The sequence below is a fragment of the Apiospora hydei genome (assembly GCF_038363865.1).
Source record: "Apiospora hydei strain CBS 114990 chromosome Unknown utg000006l_segment0_segment0, whole genome shotgun sequence".
Classification (NCBI taxonomy): Eukaryota; Fungi; Ascomycota; class Sordariomycetes; order Amphisphaeriales; family Apiosporaceae; genus Apiospora; species Apiospora hydei.
Window position 1 is genome coordinate 1,709,543 of NW_027117365.1, and position 22,620 is coordinate 1,732,162.

At 52.6% G+C, this 22,620-nt stretch overlaps 3 protein-coding genes across 3 annotated transcripts; 2 read left to right on the forward strand and 1 right to left on the reverse strand.

Moving 5' to 3' along the window:
- Positions 1 to 13,179: 13,179 nt before the first annotated feature.
- Positions 13,180 to 16,186, forward strand: PG997_007731 (uncharacterized protein; the record flags this gene model as incomplete). Its single annotated transcript, XM_066812046.1, has 3 exons — positions 13,180 to 13,387; positions 13,501 to 13,899; positions 13,962 to 16,186. The coding sequence occupies 3 exons, from the start codon at positions 13,180 to 13,182 to the stop codon at positions 16,184 to 16,186; spliced, it is 2,832 nt and encodes a 943-aa protein (XP_066667388.1).
- Positions 16,187 to 18,212: 2,026 nt separating this feature from the next.
- On the reverse strand, positions 18,213 to 18,522 carry PG997_007732 (uncharacterized protein; the record flags this gene model as incomplete). Its single annotated transcript, XM_066812047.1, has 2 exons — positions 18,213 to 18,441; positions 18,509 to 18,522. 2 exons carry the CDS (start codon positions 18,520 to 18,522, stop codon positions 18,213 to 18,215), a joined length of 243 nt encoding a protein of 80 aa, XP_066667389.1.
- Positions 18,523 to 20,357: 1,835 nt separating this feature from the next.
- PG997_007733 (uncharacterized protein) lies at positions 20,358 to 21,656 on the forward strand (the record flags this gene model as incomplete). The annotated part of the gene is made up of 1 exon (XM_066812048.1): positions 20,358 to 21,656. One exon carries the CDS (start codon positions 20,358 to 20,360, stop codon positions 21,654 to 21,656), a length of 1,299 nt encoding a protein of 432 aa, XP_066667390.1.
- Between the last annotated feature and the right edge of the window lie 964 nt (positions 21,657 to 22,620).

Sequence of the window (22,620 nt, forward strand, 5' to 3'; positions counted from 1 at the left end):
CCATTTGTTGCCATCTGAGAGCATCGCCCCCGAGGTTTCGCTACTCTGTATGATTCAGTTGGATATCTTATGTAGGAATTCAGCTCAGAGGTGAAATCAGCCTCTAGCCATTATAGCTTGTCCTGCCATCAGCTATCCTGCCGCCAGCTGCTAGGAATAATTCGACATGCTACTGGGAATCGAAGCCAAGGAGTTAGGACCTGCGTCCAGAAGGCTGCCCTCGCACCCTCTCTCGTAGTCCTCCCACAATTACACACATCACATATCTACCAGTACATACAGCCACCGTATCATCCGAAGTTGACACATTCCACCGACGTGGAGTAGTTCGCGCGCGCAACGAGGCCCTGTTCAACGAAGGCAGTGAGATATGATGCGGGAAAGAGCGTATGTGTATGTATCATATTAGTATCCGATCAATCGGAGACGAAATACTGGACTACAAAGGGGTGCCCCCGAGCGTCCACGAACTATTGGGACCATATCCTACTCGTCCCGTAGACCATAGCACTGACTCCAAAACACATGTCATGGAAAAGAGACAAGCTGGTAGACTTCGGGCTTGTTGCTAACCAAGCCCAAGGATGTATCCAGACTGCCGGGGTTTGGATGACTACAACATTCTATCCGGGGGATGAGGCACGTAGGGTCTATTAAGGGCAACCGCGGCAAGGTGCGAAGGGCAACGGATCGTTCTTTAACACTACAATATAAGTATACCTACCATTTACGCTTGTGTCTCTCCTAGTCGAGTCCACCGGCCGAGAAATGCTCTGCGTGCAAAGAAAACATGAGGGGGTTGGAGTCGTGCTGTATCAATGCATCAAACCTCACCATGGCGTACTGGACCACAGCTATGTAGATGCCTGCTTCGCTTGTTGACAAACTTGCTCCATTTCAAGAAGTACGAGCCGTCTACTCTTCCATTCATATAAGGGCAGCCCAGGAGAGACAAAAAACCCGCATAGAGCAAGTTACACTCCCCGTAATAATGTGTCGACAGCAGGAGAGAGATAGGAAGGAGCCCAGCAATAGGAAATCTATGCGTATTCTGGGGGGGTAATCATGCTGGGGAACCTGAATATCTTCCACACGGTGTGGCATGATGGCGTCAGGGGCTCTCATCCCCTGATCGCGTACGATCGAGACCATCGCTGCATATGCCACAGGGTACCAAGGCAACGCCATGGCAGTGGTAGACATCACCTGTGGTATCAGGCACGGTTCTTAGGGTTGCCACACTTCTCACGGGCACTCGTCGATCTACTTGGAACGAGGTTCTTGGTATCGTGCGAGAGAACTGAGGAGCACAGAAGCTCGGCAACTAAGAACCACGAGATATTCAGTTGACCTTGCACGGAAAAGGTGGAAATCCCTCTCCATGTAGCATCGTGCTCAGAGCGAGAGACATATTCGTTGTCTCGAAACCGGCCGGATAGTGTCTATGGGGGCAGAAGCTGCCTGAACATGACCCAACCGCTATTTTGCCCCAGGATGAAGGGCGCCCTCACGACTCGCGGGCCGTCGCCCCTCTTGGTATGGTCGGCAATCTTGCTGTACGTATCCTACGGCGAAGCGGCCGAGGCTGCTTCGAATGGCTGAGCATAGGATGGAGCCGGGGAGTCTATCGGACGGTTGGAGGATTCGATGTTCGATAAGTGTGAACGACTTTTGCGCTTGTTCGCGGCGACGCATTGCATCCTCGGACACCAAAGAGCGCCTGCATAGAGAGAGTGGCTGATCTCACATACGGCGAAGTAATCGATACATCTTTAGCCATTAACAGTTGTATCGAGGGGACGTAGAGGGCACCGAAATAATCGATCGAGTCAGATGCGTCGTCGTGTCGTCCGTCCTGGACACCCGTCATTTCCCACAACAGCCCGTGTGCGAAAAGGGAGGCGCATACAATGATGTTTTCATCTGGCATAGAACACAATCATGCTGATGGACTGGCTCTGGGCAGTTAGGGGGACATGGCGACTCCAGCGTGAGTTGCGATAGGTAGCCGGGCAAAGCAGCCTGAGATGGGGATACCATGAGCCATATATGGCCAAATTGTGATGCCGAATTTGGCGCTTCTGTTTGCTTTGTAGGTGCACAGCGTACTGGAAGGAGGTTGTTGGCAGCCGTGCTGACGGCGACGCACGAAACGAAAATGCTCGATTCCCGAGTGCATGGCGTTTGATATCTGTTTACCCAAGTGGTCCAGGTGGACCTGGACGAAGCCGATTCTGGGGAAGCGGGATGAGGCCAAACCCACAGCGGCTGTAAATGGAGTCAAACCTTCGCTTGTGCCGTCCGGTCTGTCTGAGGCCTCCCCCTCCTCATCCACCCCTCCAGAATCAAGCACCTTGCCGATGGGGGTCTGGGTCACTTCACTGGAGATGCGGATGGAGATGGAGATGGAGATGGAAATGAGGAGATCAGCCAGATCTTGTTGGATTCATGGCTGACTTTCCCTTGTGGAGTCCCCTCCCGCGCCCTCTCCATCCGAACGAAGCTTCCTTTTCTTCTTACGGATGCAATTGTGGATGTTGGCCGGCAGAGCTAGATCCTGATGAACTCGAAGTTTGTACGCTTGTTCCAACGACAGCTGCACATTTGACCCGTCAACACGGGCTCAAGGCCCCCGAGCCTCGAAAGTCAAAGAGATGCTTGGATCATTCCAGGCAAACAGAGCGCGCCCGAGAGAGGGACGAAGCACCCTCGAGGACTCGAGAACACCAAACGAACCTTGCCACCTTGACAGCCACGCCCAGTTCGAATCATCGCAATTGCCGTCTGACTGATCTCAAATGACTCGTCCCTCGTTCCTTTCTTTCTTCAGCACGTATCGAAACAGCCCGGCGTTCATCCTTACAGAGACACACTTGGATGTCAGCCCCCCCTCGAAACATTCACATCATCTCCGACAACTCCTATCAGATGACGTGTATTGACGTGCTAAACACCACTCAGCTGAGGAAATAGAGCAATGCCGGAATCAAGACTGCATATGCCCCTTGTACAGTTTCTTTTTCCCCTGTACTGCCCTGGACCCAGATCTGATGGGCTGAACTCGTACTTACCGAGTCATGGAAATAGCAAACCACGAGCTTCTGCCGTCAAGGTTTGGCAAGCAGATGCGGTTTGACAGAGATGTTTTTTCCCTCCCGCACTAGTATTCCTACGCTGGTCTTGATTCTCGATATTGTTATGTTACGCGGGGGACTGACTCGCGCGTCGCTGTGTACATCATCCCGGGCATAGAATCCGGCAAGTAGCAGAATTCCAGGCGCCTCATACCGTGTACCATGCGGTACTGATATTCTGCGGCTGCTGGTGCTGCTAAGCCGACAATGGTCACGATGAGAAGAATTCTACCTTTCATTGTCTTCATACTGTATAGCTACACGTAGATGATCGGCTAGCGAACTCCTCATTTCTGCTTCCGGATCGGTATTTGCCGCATTGGCTCACGTAGGTTAATGACACGATGTTCGTCGAGTTCCCAAGCGAGAAGCAACGCCCGGCTGTCGAGCATCGCGAACTTGGCCGAGCATAGCGTGAAACAAGTTCTGGTATGTTGATCTTTTTTCTGGCAAGTTGTTGTTCATGCCAATAGCCAATAGCCAATAGTGCCAACACTAAGATGGGTGAACTAGACAGGCACGATGGTATTTAGTCTAAAAGAGGACGCGCTCTAGGCGCGGCTTTATCTAATTCGACGATGGACGACAGAGGAATGGAGGCAGGAAAAACGGTGGGTGGAACGAGACAATGCAATGTGTTGTAGTGGTACTTCGTGATGGCCATGGGAAGATTAGTCCGCATGTCACCACAGGCCAGAGTTCGTTACGGAGGAGTTTGACGGAATTACGGAATCGGCATCTGGTTCGTTGCAATACAGAGCAAGGTTCGCGGACACCAAATACCCTCGCTGCATAGTGTGCATAAACAGCACAGGAGACATCGCGCCGGGCTGCTCACGGTATACCGGGTGCGCCGCCACGACCGCCACGATGCTCTCAACTCGACCGAGTATGGGACAAACCGCCTGTATCTACTCCGTAAATGCCATCGATTCCTCTCGACTCGGAAGGCCGTCCGAGCACACACGGCAAAGGGAAAACAAAAGAAACGATCGAGCCAGAAGGAATGCATACCGGTCTGCTAGGAGATACTTTATGTAGAACCTGGATAAAAACGTTAGAAGCTGGCTACATATGTAGCCGACTTTGTTTTCTTTTATGCAGCGCCCGTGCCTTTCCGGAAGACCGCCCCGCTGGCTGACTATGGAGAGCTGAGTAAACCAGCCCAAACAGATCAAGAGAAGTTGCAAGCAAGGAAGTGAGGGAAGCCAGGAAGCGCCGGCACTATGTCTCAGCAAGTACAGTACCTACGAGGGCTGGCGCCGCATTTATCGGCAAACTTCCGACGACAGGACCACCTTTCTTTCGAATGGTTCGCCCCCAAGCCCACAATAAGCCCGGTGGGCTCAAGGGGCCGGACCGAATGTGTCCAAGAGTCTGTATGGCCCCAAAACTAACCACTGCAAGCAGATCTGGCGTGGCTGTTTCCTCACAGTTCTGAAGATACAACACACAGTATTTGGGCACCTACACGATGCGCTCCCCTAATCTGTCTATGTGAGCCCACCACGGCAAAAAGGGGTGCTCAGTTGGACTGGGAAATTCGGTATGCGTTGGTATGGCGGCGCCTGGGCGACAAGGGTGTACCGGTACTTCACCGAGCATGTCCCGGGCCATCGTCGTTCGACTCGCCTTCCAGCCACACACGAACGCACGCGTAGAGGCGATGCCATCGACTAGTCGGCATGACTCGTACGCACTACCGCGCCGGGCTTCACCGCTTCACCGCCCTGCTGTGCTGTTGCGCTGTCAAAACAGCACTCGGCATGATGCAACAACAATGGCGGGCGGAATCCCATCAACCAGTTCTTGGGACCGAAACTGTTTCGCAAAATTTTTCTTTCTCTCTAACTCCGAAAGTGGGAAGGCGGACGATTGGAGTGTTGAGTATAAGGCGGTGGCAGTGTGGGTATCGCGACGCAAAGTAAAGGAGTGAAAAGCTGACCGTCTCAAGTCGTGATCTCTCAATGATGGATACACACTAGGTATTGGGACACCCAGTAAAACGGCTGAGTGACGATAATTGGTATGGTTGCGATACTCGCCGGATATCGCACGCCCTCTCTGAGCTGGTTGGCGCGCCTAGTCTTGGCACTACAAGGTTGGATAGTTGCATGCAGATGTACGTGTAGCATGGAATAATCGACGTTTCCTGAAAGGGTGATTTCATCAACATTGCTTTGGCTGGCAGTCGAGCCAGTGCAGTGCAGTGCAGCGCTTTGCCGGAATGCAGAGAGAGCCCTGTTCAGCACCTCAGCACCCCCAGCGACCCCGTTTCGTCCTGCCCTCTGTGTGCAAATGCCCAATCAAACTGCCAGACGAACAAGTCCACGGTCACGTAGTCAGAGGTGGGCCATGATCTTCAGAAACCCCTGGAACATGCGGATTTCCTATTGCGGCAGTGCCGCCGTCATTTAGCATGCATACCAAACAGATTGATACCGTTTCGTGGTGATTGGATTGTGGTGGTGTGAAGAAAGGTGCGCATCGCGTAGTGTGCAGTGCGCGGTGGCTGGTTCGACTTCCGCGTCCGCTTCCATGGACATCATGCATCGCAGGTGGTCTTGTAGGAAGATGCAACCCGCGACAAGCACCAACTTGTCGGCAAGTAGTCCGAAAAAGTCAACTTCTGAGAGCTAGCGCGACAAGACCTGACACTCAAAAGTTCTGTTTCTCCCATGCGGAATGACGGCAGCAGGTACCCAGAGACGGAGAAGGCAGACGCCAGCCGGGAGGTAGATACGGTAATCATAGCCAGTTGATAGATGGCGTTCACACAGCATCTGGATGTGTATGGGAACCATCCAAAGAGAAAACCACCAGACTACAGTGACGTACTACGTAGACGAATTCCCAATGAGCCTTGAAAGCTGCTTCTGACCCCCAGCTCTCGTATAAGTAAGCTGTTCCAATCTGATTGCCAGATGTGGAAAGTCCAAGAGCTTTTGACGGTCCGGGGAGGGAGATGTAGAATGTGTCTTGCGCGAGTCACCATGCCTGACCTGAGATGCTTCAACTGCGAATGGAAGGCAAGGTACAAGAGAGGTTTGCCTGGTGCGTCGCATTGTAACATCACGCACTCAAACGACCGCCTGCACAAAAAGATGCTCACACATCTATAATCCATGTTAGCCGCAAGGAGGTGCGATTTTGGCCATGTATCGAAGTCGTTAGTGAGAGGTCGCGGAATAGTGTCGCGCTGCGGTGCAGGTAGTCCGGCTCGGTGCAAGCTCGGCTTGGCAAGGGGGAGCATGTACTCGAGGTAGGTATGTACTTAAAACTTGCAAGTGAGGCACGCTGCCCCGAAGAGGGAAAGCATGTCCGGGCTAGTTTGGGGGCTTAGTCCTAACAGGGCAGAATAGCAAAACGGTGATCCGTCACGCCTGGCCGGACATGCAGAGAGCATCCCGTGCATTGGATCATGTTCAATACGTGCAATAAATGACGTTACGAGGTTGTCATTCACCCCTCCCCCTTGTCGTCGGTAATCTGGGAGTCAGTCAGTGTAGTAGTACTACCAAGTATATATGCCGCGCAGGAACTATGCGATGCGTGCCGTCATGGTTTTCTCACGCCTTGTCCTGACTATCGCTCTCAATCGGCGCCCCGGAATATTCGGACATATTCAAAGCCAAACGTGACTTTTCCTCGCTGGTTATCCTCCATTACGCGATAATTGGCAAATCTAGCCAGGCGGCACAGGCTCCAAGGAACCATCCGTACTAGTTGTCGTCTTAAGACCTAGGCAGGGCCCCTAATCTGCTAGCATGTAGTAGACATGTAGTTGACGGAACTACTGTACGTAGCGCTCTGCACCTCCTCCCGGGAAGGAAAAGTACGTACACACACACACACAGTACAGAAATCCCATTCCAGCCGTCCAAGTGGTGGTAGTCGTCTCACAGTATGTGGCCATTTACCCAAACTGAGGTTAGCCTTGGCTTGAGCGGGAATACTACGGCAGTATTGCCTGCTGCCTGTCATCGGCAAGCCTGAGCCGTTGGTGGAGGGGCCGAGAGAGATGTCTTGTTGCGAGCAGCGCGCAGGCCAGTAATCAAACCAGCGTTGCCGCCATCATTACCCGACTGCGTAACGCCGACAGAACTGCTACGAATGCAGTTGAGATGAAGGGGAAGCCACCAAAACACCATCGTCAGATTGCTGGTCCTGTATCTGATCTTGGCGTCTGCAGCAGTCGGATGGGCCATGTGGAATGTGGAGCGCGCTCATGGCTACGTCGAGGGTCCCAAAGGCTAAAATGTGTTTCTGAGGGTGTACAGACCCATCTTGAAGAACACCCGTCGAAGGAATGGAGAATGGATACTCTGTTCGCTTACCGCGCCGTAGGTTACACAGAATGGATCTCCGGGCCTCTCCCTGAGCCCTCTCGCTCTGTCTCCCTCTTGTCGCTGCCATCCAGCCTCACCCTAACCTTTTATCAATTAGGGCAGGGGCCATGGGGACTGACTGAGATCTTTGTACCCGACTGGAGCATCCGCCGGTCCACTTGTTATGTCGTACAGCACTTCACCTCCCATCCATGACTGCCAGACTGCTGGTGGCTGGTGGTGGTTTGTGCAAAGGTTGGGCCTTGTCATGCCATGCACCATGGATGCCAATTGATGCTGAGGATGCTGTACGTGCACCCCACGGCGGCTGATCAGTCAGCATCTTCTTCCGGTGACCTGAGGGTCTGAGACGGGATGAAAACGGGCCCCGCGACCCTTTTTCCGAAGGAGCATATGTACAAGTAATACGGATACCTACACACCACACCAAATCAGAGAATACTTGGTATGTGCGGCAGCCAGTAACAAGGTGCAGCGCAACTACAGTCTGCCATCTCCACATGCATTGGCATCGGCCGACCGATACGTGGGAGCAGTATACTCCTTTCTGCAACATGTAGCTATACAGACTAAAACCTCACAGAACCTCCTGATGAACGGAAGATTTTTACCCCTTCGACTATATCGGTCAAGAGCAAATTACCGACGAGTAACATTGCGCGCGCGACTGAATGGAAAGTGCCGCCCTCCCACATTCATCTCACACTGTTTGCTCCCTGGACGCTCAAGGCGGTGACCGGGTTGGCTCGTACTTTACCTGGGATATGTGTTTTGGGGCTGTTTCGCTTGACTCGTAAGCAGTTAGCTTTCACCACCATCATGGGATAACATGAATCAGAATACTATCAGACCTCGACGCTTTGCATCATCCTCTGCCGGAATCCCGGACCCATGACCGAGGTGTGCTGAAGGGTGGTCGAGTAGTTTACTCGAGGCACCAATAAGCTTGGCCATCAATGACCGGCCAGAGAGGCACGATCGCGGGAAAAAAAAAGTCACAATGCCAAGAGCGCTTAGCAAGCGACAAGGTCTGTGTTTCTTCTTTTCTTTTTTCCCCCTTCCGTGGCGACGCCGAGAAATCTCCTTGGGTGATCAGCCTCCAATGGATGTGATTGGGCGGTGTTTGCGGTTTTTTTCTCTCTCTTCTTGTCGCCCGTTCTTCTATGTGCTCCTTCGTAGCAGCCTCGAATGGCTTATAGGATCACAGCAGCGGCAAATTTGGCAAGCAAAGCAGCTCCCGAAGCTCCCCCAATATCCAATTGAAAACCCACGGCCTCTCTGTACTTTTTGGTGTGCGAGACACCCTGTCGGACGAGCTGTGTGAGCGCTCTAATGATCGATCATGCACGCAAACACGCGCTGCATGCTACCTATGCTTGACCGAACAGGGGTTACGAGCTACCATCATAGATGGACATTAGGTAATTTGTCGAGGGAGAAGAGCTGTTCTGCTTCTGTTACGCGGCGCATGCTTCGTGATGACATCATCTCGAAGTGTTACATTGTGACATTATCCCCTAGCCCCGACCATCGAGCCAGGGCACGATACACCGCCATGTTCGAATGGCATAGGTCTTCGAATGGGTAGGTAGGAGGTTGCAGCATTGACCGCAAGGGGTGCAACCAGAACGATCACCCAGCTGTCTGAGGGCCGAAATGCCGAAGCTCAGTCCCATGCCACGGCGCCCAACCGATCGAATTTGTGGTCTGAACTCCTCGAACCAAAACAACAAGGCCTGACCCACCATCCTCCGCATCAACCGCGCACCCGGCGGTTTGAAGGCCATAAAACTGGAGTCAACGCGGGAGCTCCATGAGGGGATGAGTTCGTTACGGCGGTCGACTCTGAGAAGGTGGTGTTTGCTTGCCCGTATGCATTTGTTATCTAGGTGGTCAGGCGGTTGCTATTGAGGCCGACCTTTCTGCCTCGCCGTATGCTCGATGCCTGCCTGTCTATCTGCTGCTTCTTCTACTGCTGCTAGTCATCTAATTTTCATCTGCCTGACGGACTTCTTCAACCGGCCTGGAAGCCAAACCCGACCCCTGCAAATTGCACATGAGACAAGTCGCTACTCGGCGAACCAGATGCCACTTCGAAGAGCGCACTCTGGCGATCCCAAGCCCAAGCCTGCTATGAAGAATCGTTACGAACCTGTCTTGTTCTTTTGCTTTTCCGTCCGACCGCGGGGCAACCCTTATCCTCTTGCTGGATTACGGCAGAGCTCCTGGATCGGACAGAGACCGAAGCCCCCAATTGGTCCGTCAGTAATCGATTGTGATATTTGGCTCCTTTGCATCGTGTGATATCTTGCTTGGTCACCCTTCTGGCGAGTTATTGCAGTGTTGCCTTGGACTAGAGTATAGGCGTGGCTTCCACTGATGCCGCACCTGGTCCTCCACCAAGCAAAGCAATTGCTTCGTTCTCGCTCCCCCAAGGTACATACAAAGCCAATCCACAGAGGCAGAGTATCGCCTCTCCCACGTTCATAAACGTTCGATATGTGCATGTACCGTAGCCATCGTCATGACGGCTTAAGGCAGCAACGCTGAGGCCAGCTCTCAGCATCAAATTGAGATTTCGACCCTAATGAGGACCGTACATTTCAAGGTACGATACGACATCTACCCCCTGCACATCTATCATTCAAAGCGCAATTCGACTTCACAGCATGCCCTTTCTTGTACCTCCCATGACACCACCAACCTGGCAAATTCACCTACAAGGATCAATGTTGGCAGCTTACAGCGGTAGTGCTGCATCGCAAAGTACTGCGCCCATCCGTGCTGCTAGAGCGTAGAAATTGGACATTTCGGCGCTGATTGGACAGAAGGTGCATGAATTGGGTCGCGCAGGCAGAATGCGTTGAACCGCAGGCTGCCTACTGCGCAGGCCAAGGCGATTGAGCAAAGAGAACCCAACGCGTGGTTATGATTGATGCTGGTGTCAAATGAGCCTGCAATGTTCTAAGTACGTTAGGTACACCCATGTATTCCCCTTCGCCCGGCAAATGCGACAGTGAACAGGACGCAAAGAACCCGTCCAAGCCATGTACCCAACTATACCTTGGTATCCGACAAGATGTCTGAACTGACCAGGACCGGAAAAGAGCATATCCCCCCATGAAACAGAACACCTCGTTCACGCTGACGGGTTACTAATAATATAAGCCTTGCTTCAATTTTGGTTCTCTTTGCACGTACCTGCGAATCAGCTCTCTCTTCTATGGCTGGATTTGCACTCTACCTGTCTCTGCCTACCTGTAGCACCTACTCCCAATTGATTGTCTCAAATCTCCCTCTTCCTCTTGCCCTTCACTGTCTCTCGCATCGCCCTCCCTTCCTCACCCGTTCACACACCGCACAGCACAGTACGTATTAAGCAAGTCGCAAAGCCGAAATGGGAGCATCGAGCTACATTGATTGGCCCTACGTGTCAAACGTAGCGGTTTCATGGACTCAAGAATAGATCCCTGAATGAACCGAGGCACCAGGCGGTGGGCTGGGAAGCAAAGATCAATTCCTAGCACCAGCATTAACCTGTCTGAAGCGCGACTGGCGTATCGGCGGCTCCTTTGTGGAGCAATACGGTTCTATTGTGTACAACGAGTGTTCACCCCCCTGCTGGCGTGCATTGCTCCATACCGACAAGCGGTCCTCTCACAGTCGCTTCCCCCTTGGAACCCCTAGTACCACAGTAGTGCGGTCTATGAGCATCTGCGTGTCAAGTCGGCGTGGTCCAGTTCGTCTGGAAACATTTACAGCATCGGGACACATCACGTCCAATCGAGTGCATCCAAGCAATCATGGAGGACTGTCAAGCACAGCTAGCTAGCGAGAAGCCCCTTCACCTTCCCATCAATCTTCGGCCCAATATGCAATCTGTCCTGCGCGTTGCTGCTGCATCTGTGTACTTGTACCTTGTTAGCTGCAAGACGAACGAACAGATGGCATGGCGGTAGAGGGCATTTCTGTTACCCCCGGTTCGTGACCGGGCGAGACAGTTCATCAGAACCCTGCGCATGCGTGCGTGTGAGCGTGTAGGTAAGGATGTACCTTAGGTAAGAGTGTGTAAGTGGATGTGAATATACCAGTCCTAGCAGGCCAGAGCAGGCGTAGGAGGGCAGGTCCAATCCGCACTGTCTTACCAATCTTCAGAAAATCCTGACGACCCCGTCTCATCATTTATCGTCACCCACTTTTTGGCTGCCCAGTACCAAATCTGCAGGCATTACAATTACAACCACACGGCCGATCAACGGTTCTTTGGACGGCACTCGAAGGAGGAGCCCGCTTTTAAGTTCGAGGTACTCGAGGTACCTGGACCTGCCACCTGCCTGCCTTCAATTGATCCGTCCCCTGGTTTCCAGAAATTTTTCATTTTTCTCCCTGGTTCCTTTTATCGTTTTATCTCAGTTCTTTTTTTCCCGCCTGCCAGTCTCCTTCCCAGTTCTCAGAAAAGTCCTGTCTGATTTTCCTCGCTCTTGCACCTAACAGGACCAAGTCCCAGTGAGAAGCAAGCCCATCTTTTACCCTTCTACACCCAGGTCAACCGCAGTGGAGGAAATTTTATACGAGTCGCTTCCAGAGGACCCAGAAAAACCAGGGCGGCGGCAAGACTGCGGAAATAGAATAAAAAGGCTCCTCACCACGCAACAGCCCTCGAAGGGGATCCAATTCTCCACTTTACAAACAACACTTCTTTTGGGACTCGCCCTGCCCGCCCACCACCCCCAATCCACTTACTACTTACTACATACTGCATACCATACCCAGTCCAACGTGCGTGCAGCAGTAGGAGAGAGACGGCCAGACAGACAGCACTCAGAGCAGCGCGCGAAGGCCAAGAAGCAGACAAGCATTGCCAGAGAGAAAAGAAAGAGAAGGAGAGCGCGCAGAAAGAGGCAGACGGACAGACAAGACTCGCTCCCAGTCTCTCGCCCACTCCTCTCGCATCACTCGCACAATCAGCTGTCTCCGGATCAGGCATTTTTGTTCTGTCAGTATTTTATTTTTTTGTTGTTTTTTATTTTTCTCCTACCCTTTTCCCACTGCCACTACCTAGTTTGGACCTTGGAGCCTCACGAACTACCTTTTCATCCACCGAGCTCCATTTGGCCCCAATTCTACCCCAAAAAACCACCATTCCCCTCATCACCAGAATTTTTGTTTCCATCTCCTTGCCTGCCCACTTCACCACTCTAAACCTACACAACGCCACGCCACCCACATTTGAAGCTTGTCCGAGTATCGCGATAGCATCACACATCACTGGCGACAGCGTCACCACCACCCTCGTCCGGTATCAAGTGGAGGATTTCTTCGGGGTGTCTTTTTTTTTGATCTCATCACTCTCAACCTGCTTCGGTTGATTGTGCTTAGTCGAGAAGAAGAAAGTTCGAAATCCCGGCAGGATTTGCGCGTCTTGGACGGGTATCCATCTTGTGTTCGCGACAATCCCCACTCTCGATCCTCAACGCGCGCTTGCTTTTGCATCGTTCGTGAAGGCCTCGCAGCACTCCCACGTCTCGACTAAGCATTTTGTCGAGTCGAGAACGCGTCTTGGACTCGTTCTTTCAGGGGATTCCTTCCATTTCAAAAAATCGGGATTGTGAGGCGGATCTACCTTCACTGACAGAACTTCCTGCTAACATTGTTGCCCTCTCTTGTAGTGATTGGTAACGTCGCGTCTCCGGGATATGGACGGCTCTCAATACCCTAATGTCATAGGCACATCGGGTTCTAGCTATCCATCACCTGCTGCCATCTCGCCTCATCAGCTTCAAAACGGCCAGTTGCATCAGAACGGCCACTTGGCCCAGCACACTCTGCCGCCTCTGCAGCCCCATACCAACCCTGCTATGCACTCGGTTTACAACAGCCACCCTCACACCCCTCGAACTCCTGGTACCCCCAACCCGCCGACGCCTTCCAACAACATGAGCAACTACCCTCCTCCCCAGAATGGCCCGCCTCGAGGCTACCCCCAGATGATGGGCGGTTATAACCCACCCCATCAGGGCTATGGAACAACCTCCTCCATGATGCCTCAAGCCTCGGTGGCTCAATCCCACCAGCAGCCAATTGCTCCTGCACCGGCATCGCGCCCCCTGTCTTGCGCCCTATGCCCGCTGGTGGTGTCATGCCCCAAAGCGGCATCTCTTCGCCTTACGCGCAGAGCCCCCTCATGCCACAACAGTCCATTTTGCAAGACAGCGAGCAGCCTACCCATGTTGTTGGTTCCCAAGGCCGCCGTGGTATTCTACCCAGCGCGCCTGGCCGACCCGCTGCTCCCACTGGAGCCGGTGCCTCGAAGAACACTGTCATCCCCCAGAAGGATGCAGATGGCAAGTTCCCATGCCCGCATTGCACTAAGACCTACCTCCATGCAAAGCATCTCAAGCGCCATCTTTTGCGCCGTAAGTACCCAAACTGCCATGCCTTTGCGCGTGCGGAAGAACGATGCTGACGTTGTAACTAGATACCGGCGACCGCCCTTACATGTGCGTGTTATGCCGCGATACGTTTTCGCGAAGCGATATCCTCAAGAGACACTTCCAGAAGTGCTCCATTAGACGAGGAAACCCTACCGGGGCGAGCCATCTGTCTCACCCTCAAGCCCACGTTAAGAAGCATGCTGCTGCTCAGCAGAAAGCCCAGGAAGGTGAAATGAACCAAATGAACGGACTTAACAGCATGCAAGGAGATAACGTTGTCCACCCTTTTGGAATGGTCCAGATGTCCGACAATATGTCAAACATGCCCAATGACCAGAACCAGCTCTCGAGATCTAGCAGTATCAGCCGTATGGATGACCAGCAGAACCGCGACCGACGCAGCATGACCAACAACGGGTCCGTCTATGGCAACGACGTTCAGGGAACCATGGCTTCCAACATCAACCCCCAGCTCGCCAGCTACCAAATGCCTCAAGGCCAAAATGGCATGCCTATGTTCGGAGGATCCAACAATCCCCAAGGGCCCATTGATTGGGCCCTGTTCCAGCCTGGTGCGCAAGATACCTACGTCAATTCGTTCCCACCTCCTAATCTTGGACAGAATCAGATCGCAACCAAAACAGACCCGCATAACGGCGAAACCGAGAGAGCCGCCCCGAACGACCTCAACGACCGATCACTCTTCTTCTCCAACTGGGGGACCCCGCCTACTGTCAATGACCCTTACCAACACCTCTCTAATCAGATCCAAACTTTCTTCTACCCTCCTGGCACTGTCGTTACTTCACAGACGGCCGGTGTAAACGCTTACTTCTCGCCCGCAAACATAAAAGATTTCCTCGAAAAATATACTCACTTCCACGTCCATTTCTCATTTCTACACATTCCAACTTTCCGCATTCTCGATGCTTATACAGGCCTCATCGCAGGCATGTGTTGCGTTGGAGCCTGCTATTCTGACCGTGTTACACCGGCACAGGTTCGAGACATGATGAACTTCGTCAAGGTCGCTCTTGAGCGAGATTCGGGCTTCTTTTCTGGCGGAGTCCAGTCGAATCCTGTTCAAAATCAACAAGGCAATGACAAGACACAGATAGAAAAGCTGCAGGCTCTCACCCTCTTGATTGCTCTATTGGTTTGGAACGGCACACCCATTCAGCGAGAAAGCGCGAGACACCTGTTTCCTCAAGTTGCTGACATTGCGCGGCGGTACGACCTATTGCGGGTGTCGTCTAGTTCATATCTTTACAGCGTTCTCCATCAGCCACACATGAATCTGCAGAGCATTCGCCCTGAAGATTTTGATTGGAACGTCTGGACTGAGCAAGAGCGCCGAATTCGCCTGATGCACTTGATTTACCTGTCGGATGTTTCGCACGGTCTGTACTTCAATAGCCCTCCTCAATTCGACGTGTCGGAAATGCATATCCCCTTGCCAGCTGATGATGCAGCCTGGGAGGGGCAGACCCCGATGGAATGTGCAGAAGCTCTACACTTGTACGGATCGGAGGCCGCCAAAATGCGAAATCCCGATGGCTCTCAGCGAAGCAAACAACCCGAACTCGACCTTGCCATCAGAGCCCTGTTCCATGAGTCCTATCAGATCCATCCCGGAAGCACGAACCTGTATGGCAAGTTCATTCTTATCCACGGATTGTTATCCCAAATACGCCGTGCGCAAGTGGATGGAAGTCTAGCTGCCCTCAACGGAGTCTCAACGCCATTGTCCCAAAACGATTGGGTAATGAAACCAGGCTCAGCACCACCCAGTGCTACTGGCAGCGCCAACAACAGCGGCAGAGCTACTCCAGTCTCTGGCCTGAACCAGGGAATTTCACCAGGAGCGTACAAGTCTCTATGTACTGCGTTGGAAAAATTCAAATCAAACTGGGACATGGACATGGCCATTCAATTCCCACCATCCGTCCAAAGTCCGCGGCGCTACGGTTTCTGTCGTGATGGCATCCACTTTTTCTGGCTGGCGAAGTATCTCGCAAAGAACGGAAAACATTCCGATCTTCAAATGGCCCCTGATCAGCGCATGGCTCATGTCATACATCTACTCAAGTCAGTTAAAAGCTGGGTGATGTCGGATGGGGCTTCTCGTCGGGAAGAACTGGGTTCTGTTGGCGATATCGACAATGACTACGGTGTCCACGATCTTACCCTCAACATGGCCAGTCTTTTTAGACCGTTGCCACAGGTAGTGGATTCGCCTAGCATCCCATCAGTCAAGACAGAGATGTGAACGTGGCGTCTACTATTCCTTTCGTTTCCATGGCGACTTCTTCAGCATTCGGCGGCGTTTTTTATTTTCCTCTTGTTTCGGACGGCTTTTTGGAACAATGTTTCCATCCCTCAACTTGCATCGGACTGGCATGACGGCGGCATCTTTGCTTTGCATTTTCCCGGGCGTGGTTGCGAAAGATAGACGGGCTTTGACTTCTGCATTAGACTCGACACATAGAAAGGGCTAGGGGTTATCGTGGTTTGCCCTTTGATCAAGGGATGTTTACGAGAGTGACGGTTCATGTTGACGGAAAGGTGGCTCCTTGGAATTCTATGCGATTGAACTGACGAAAAAGAGCTTGTGTCGAGGGCGTTTACTCTTTGTTATCATGCGTGTATTTAACGTTCCTGTGTTTAGAAGATGGCTAGAAACCAAAATCGATACGTATATGACCGACGACCGCAATTCTGATGATGCACTTGGCTGCGACGTATTGTGAAAACATATACCCGGATAGTGAGGGTGTCCTTGCACCTAAGTTATCGAGTAGCCAAAAGTCGGCAAAAAACGCCTTTCTTTTCGCGTTTCTGTTACAGCTTTTTGTTGCAGCTATAACCAGGAGTCTACGTCACATACAAGCACAAGTGGAAAAGCTCACGTCTTTCTCCTGCTGCCCTAGACGTTTTACGCTACATGAATAAAACAAGTGGCGCGTCCTGGGTAAGATCCGAGTTAAGACTCTACCGCCACATTGAGGTTCCACCTGTGTGTGACCAAACAAGCGGGATTGCAAGTATGAAAAGGGCCATGAGCGCATGCAAGAAACGGGAGAGGATTCAATACAATATGTGGCTATAGATCTCACTCGTATTCGCGTGCAGTGGCTTGATGATACGGCTGGAGGGGATTCCATGGCACGTGTCTGGTATTTGCTCACACATTTATATAGGGGTTATTTGTCTGAGTCATCATACATGCAGAGAGAGGAGCTGCAACTCTGACAAAGCGAGCGCAAGATTCTGAGCGTCATACTGGCATGACGGGTACCATCCGGATAATACAAGTGTATCTGAGTCGGGTAAAAGAGATGGGGCGGGAACGATGGCCGATCATGCCCAAGCGCACACGTACGTAGGTTCACCACGACATTCATTCTTCTTTTCTTTTTCTTCCTCTTTTCGTGCGGACGGCGGGGAGTCCCTGTAGGGCCGGCATGTAGCACGGGGAAAACGAAAAGGGACTCATGTGCGAAGCTCACAGTCAGCAACAACATGGCCATCTGTGTGTGGCTCGGGTTGCCTGTCATGTAAGCCGTTGTGCGAGTCTAGCCTGCACGTATTTTGGGAGACCGTGCCACATGACGCTATTGCCATCAGTTGATCAGTCGATCGGTCCTGCCGTGATATGATGCTGGGCAGAAGCCACGATCGCTGGGAAGAGCCGGGCCTGCATTGTGAGTTGCGTGATGGTATCATTGCCGCCGTGAAGGAGCAAGAGGCAGCGGCTGACTGCGCGAGATGGGGGTGGAATGTGGCACTTGTCGAAGATATCTTAGGACTATACGATACAGCGGTAGTACTATTACTCAATGACATGCAAGCCGTCCGACCCCACGGCAGCGATCCATGGCCAATGTAGGGAGGGCCTTGCACCATCGTCCTATCGAAGATGTAAAGAGATCTTTGTTCCAGCAGGCAGGCCGAGTGGTCGTTGGTTGAACAGGCTACGAAGTGGGAATGCAACATCGTTCCACAGCACCTGCAATGTGTGGGTGACAGAGGCAGCCAGCAAGCGATGGGCCGAAATTGACGAAGATGGATGGCCTGTCGGAGCCTGACAGCGAGTGGACTGGAGTTATGTAGGTATATCTATATGCAATCAATCAAGGGGGTTGATTGCCGATTGTCTATGGGCGTGGGGCAGATGATTAATGAGGCTTCACCGCCTGCTGCAAACCCCCTGTGGTGGGTAGCAACACGGCGACAGAGGGAAAGAGGCTGGCTGGCTGGCTGGCCGGCTGGCCCAGTTGCCCGTCGCACACGGCTCACCGGTCTTTGCTGTCGCCGGCGCGGGTGCTGCTGCTATTGCTGCTGTCTCTGTCCACCGTGACGATTCTCGGGGCCAATTGACTGAGGCGAGCCTTTTCCTCGTCGCTGGCCTTGAAGCCGTACTTGTCCTCTGCACGGTCGGACAACTGCAGACCGACGGCGCCCCAGGCCAACAGGCCAAGGCCTACGCCCAGGCGCATGCGTGGGGACAGGTTCCGGAACGATCTTTTTCGTTTGCAGGTTCGTGTCAGAAGTTTATAGAGGCATTCTAAAAGGAGTGGGTGCCACTTACTGCAAGACCGACATTTGTTTCTTGTTTGCCCGCTCACCTTGCACGAAACGGTCAGGGTGGATGGGGTCGGGATTCTCGGTGAGCGTGAACGGGCGGGCTTTGTTTGCGTGAGAGTCCAGGAGGGGTGTGTGTGCGTGTGAGATAAGGCAGCGGCAAGAGGAAAGGGATGGACGTGATAGGCCCCTGCAGGGACAAGACTAAGAAACGGGATGGATCAGATAGTCGGTGTGACTCTGTAACCGTGACGGAGAGGCTCGCGCAGGGAGGCAGGGAGGCAGGGAGGTGGGAGTTCTGGTGGGAGGTGAGCGAGGTGCCACGGGCGGGCGGTCTTGGTCCGGGTCCAGGTCTGGGAAATCTCTCCAAGGATCTGGATAGTGTAATGAGAGAGTCGATGCGACCGACCACGCGGCACACGACTACAGTTACTAACCCGATGCGCTCGAGGATGTTGGCGCGTGATGTTCCCCGGTGGTAGAGGTGGGAAGGCAAAAAGAACCCAGTAAAGCGATTTGGGAGGAGCAAGCGAATCACCACGTGGAGTAGGTAGAAGCCGATGGGCATATGCCTCTGTAGGTACATACCGCGATGTGGGTGGGCGAAGCCGGCAAAGACCAAACTAACTTGGAAGTACCTAACATACCTGCCTTACATAACCTCCATCCAGTGCTACCCGTCAATAAAAGTCGGCCAGAACTACAGGTAGGGGGGGGTAGCGAGGCAGGGGGGGGGCCTACAGAGACGGTCCTATGGTCATTGATGGCCCTATCGCTACAGATCAGTGCCGTTAATGCAGGTACTTGCAACCCCTTCCCATCTTCTCTATCCCGCCTTTTGCCCTCCGTCCCCATAAGCCCTCCCTCTCCATGGTTTACGTGCCACGTCAAAAGGAATAGAGCGCATGAAAAGTGGAAAGAGAAGAACAGCATACACCTCACCTTCATCCTTCCGGGGGATGCAGGTGAAGCCCAAGGTTCGGACAAGGCATGATGATGTAGGCATCTCGAAGTCGGTATGCTAGGCCAGGTTTATTCACTGGAGACGGATGCCCGTAGGCAATGTACACCCAGCAACACCAACATGCTTTTGCTTACCGCCTTATTGGGAACGCTCAACAGCATGCATTCCCAGCTGGCGTAAGCTTCACTACCTACCTACATCCCGTCATTGCTACCAATGGCCTGCGTCCAGGTAGACAAGCGCAAAACTGTTTTTTTCCCCGAGGGTGAAGAAAAAAAACCCCAATACCATTCTACCCTGGCCTAGTCGCCTATTTGATTTGAACCGAAATATCCACATCGCATGGCCGATGTGTGTCTCACCCTCACCGACAGAACGAGAATACATGCTTCTCAGCTTGTTCAAGGCTATCGTGTTGCGAAGAGGCTTGGTGCAGAAAAGCATGACTGCTTTCCAGTCTCTCCGCCACTTTGTCTCGCTTCCTCTTAAATAGACGGTCACCATCCTCCCCATCAATCCTCTCTGCCATCTAAACCCGCTGCTACCTACTGCCCTGACTGGTTTTCTTTATTATATTACATACATGCAATAGACTGGTTTTTATTATTATCACTAGATTTCCTCGCTGTCGGCAGCAACTGTCTAATCGTGGGGGGTAGAAGCGAAGAAGATCGATCGTCAAACGAAGCATATCTCACGCCTCTTTTTTCTTCTTTCTTTCTTTCAATATCTCCTCGGCTTACATCTATCGATCTATCTGCCTATCTACATCTCCATCTCCGTCTCAGGTCCCTCCCATCCGTCGTCGGTTGGTTGCCATTGCTATTTTTGGACCCCCACCACCCCTTTGGACGAAAAACAGGGCGCCCACCTCATTTTAATTCCGAGACTCATGGAAGCCCTACCGGTCGAGCTGCTGCGGCTCATCTACAGCTACTGCGATTCCCCTTCGACCAAGGTACTTCGCGAGGTCAACTCCACCCTGGCCAATGTGGGATACGAATACCTGCTGTCACCCAGCTTCACGGTCCTGAGCTATCGCAATGACCTAGACCGGCTTCACAACATCGCCTTGCACCACCAGCTGCGGGGCAGTATCGAGACTGTGGTCATAAATCTTTCCGACCTGGACGACTACGATGCCAGGCATGCCGCCTACGGCAGGCATTTCCTGCAGCTCCCCGAGGACCGCTCCGACGTGCTCAGTGCTGCCTTTGTCGAGTTCGAGAAGATCAAACACGGGCGCAAGTCGATGGCCCAGTTCCATACGCGCCGCGATGATCTTCGGGAGGCCCTTTCATCCCTTCCCAATCTGAAGCACGTCGAGGTCACCTTCACCCAGTGCCCCCTCGACAACCAGGTCCTGCGCGAGGTCTACGAGGTGCCAGGCTGCAGGAGGATGAACCGGGCCACCGCCTACCAAAACCTGGAGGCCATCATCTTCGCTTTACACAGCGTACGACTCTCCTCCTTCTCAGTCGACCGATTTCCCCTGGAGATCTTCAAAATTCCCGACCAGCGCAGGCACTGGTTCACTCACGCACAGTCGTTCGCAAGCTTATCACGCCTTAACCTAACCATAGACCCCTCGGGCTTACAGGGCCCGGCCTCGGCGGTCAAGGCTGTCAATGGGTTAGGATACCTGCTTCAGTTGCCCAAGAACTTGCAACATCTCAAACTTGCCTTCCACCCGTACAACAGCTGGGACTCTAAATTCGTCCTCTCCTTCCGAGACATGCTCAACGGTTTCCGGTACTCCCAGCTGACGGACCTGACCCTGGAAGGTGTCTCATGCGAAGAAGAGGATCTTCGGGATTTCTTGGCTCTGCATGCTTCGACTCTGGAGCGTCTGCGTCTTGGTGGACGTGGGCTGGCGAAGCCCTTCTCGGCCTCGACTGGAGGAGTTCATCTGCACGAAGGAACATTCAAGTCGTTGTTTACCGCACTGCGGACCAAGATGTCGAAGTTGGAACGGATACACCTGGAGGGCATCTTTGAGTGCGAGCCCCACGGCTTCTCATCCCACGAATCTTACAATTTTTATCCCCTGACGGATGAGTCCTGGGAGCCGGTACCGCGGCCCGGCTGGGTTCGCGCCTCGCGAAAGACCATTAGCTGTCAGCCATTCGAGGAGTACATTCTCCTCGGAGGGATGTACCCCGGAACTCTTTTGGCCCAGCAGGATGACTAATGGAAGCCGGCTGGTCATGGCCAGGTGCTGCACGTGGGTATTGTAACCATGAAGCTCGAGGGATGAGATGGGGAGGAGGGTCTCTTGGGTCGCCCGGCATGGACATGGCTGAGAAAGGGTTGAGCATGTCGCCGAGGCGAGGTGCCGGTGCCGAGACGCACCTCACGGGGGCATGATTAAATGTGGTATGGACACAGCCGACTCTCAATTCTTGATAGTGTCAAGCGGAGTTCTTGTTTTTTTCCCCTTTTTATGGCGCCCAATATACCCTCCTGGTTTCCTGTACAACTACATACCTGGAAGCATGGCACACAGGCGTTATCTTTATCCTTTTGGCGGTTCCATCTTGGACGGTCTTGTGGCGCACTTTCACAGTCGGATGCATTTACACATTATTTTGCCGCATGGGTACTAAATAGGATCATGATATCATCGAATTTGAAGTATGAAAATGAACGATTTTGTCACAAATTGTTGACGACCAGTGCCACTGTTGATTACAAACCATCGTTTCTAGGACGATGGATGTCACTGCTACAAAATCAAGGGCTGTCAGTCGTCTTGAGTGCCACTCATCCATATCCGTACCGCCACATCACTGGCGTAGATTCTCTACTGGATCCCTAATACGGATTGACTCCGTTGATGACATGGAGGGTGACTGTTTGTTGGGAGGCATAGCTGACCAACCAACACACTGTACGGTGAATGCGGATTGCTTTACAGTAATTACTACCAATAACACACGAGGAACCCGATCTCTTAGCATGCAATGCAGTCCACATCCGAAGTAAAGCGAGGCGAGTATCCCGATCCAGAACCCCATAAGGGTCGTGTCAACCCGCATGAATGTTTATTCCGTCAAGTTTATCGGCCATCCCTTATTAGTGTTAACTGCCAGGGAGACTTGACAGCGTGAGACATATTGACAAGACATGTTGTATTTGCTCTAGATACTGGCCCG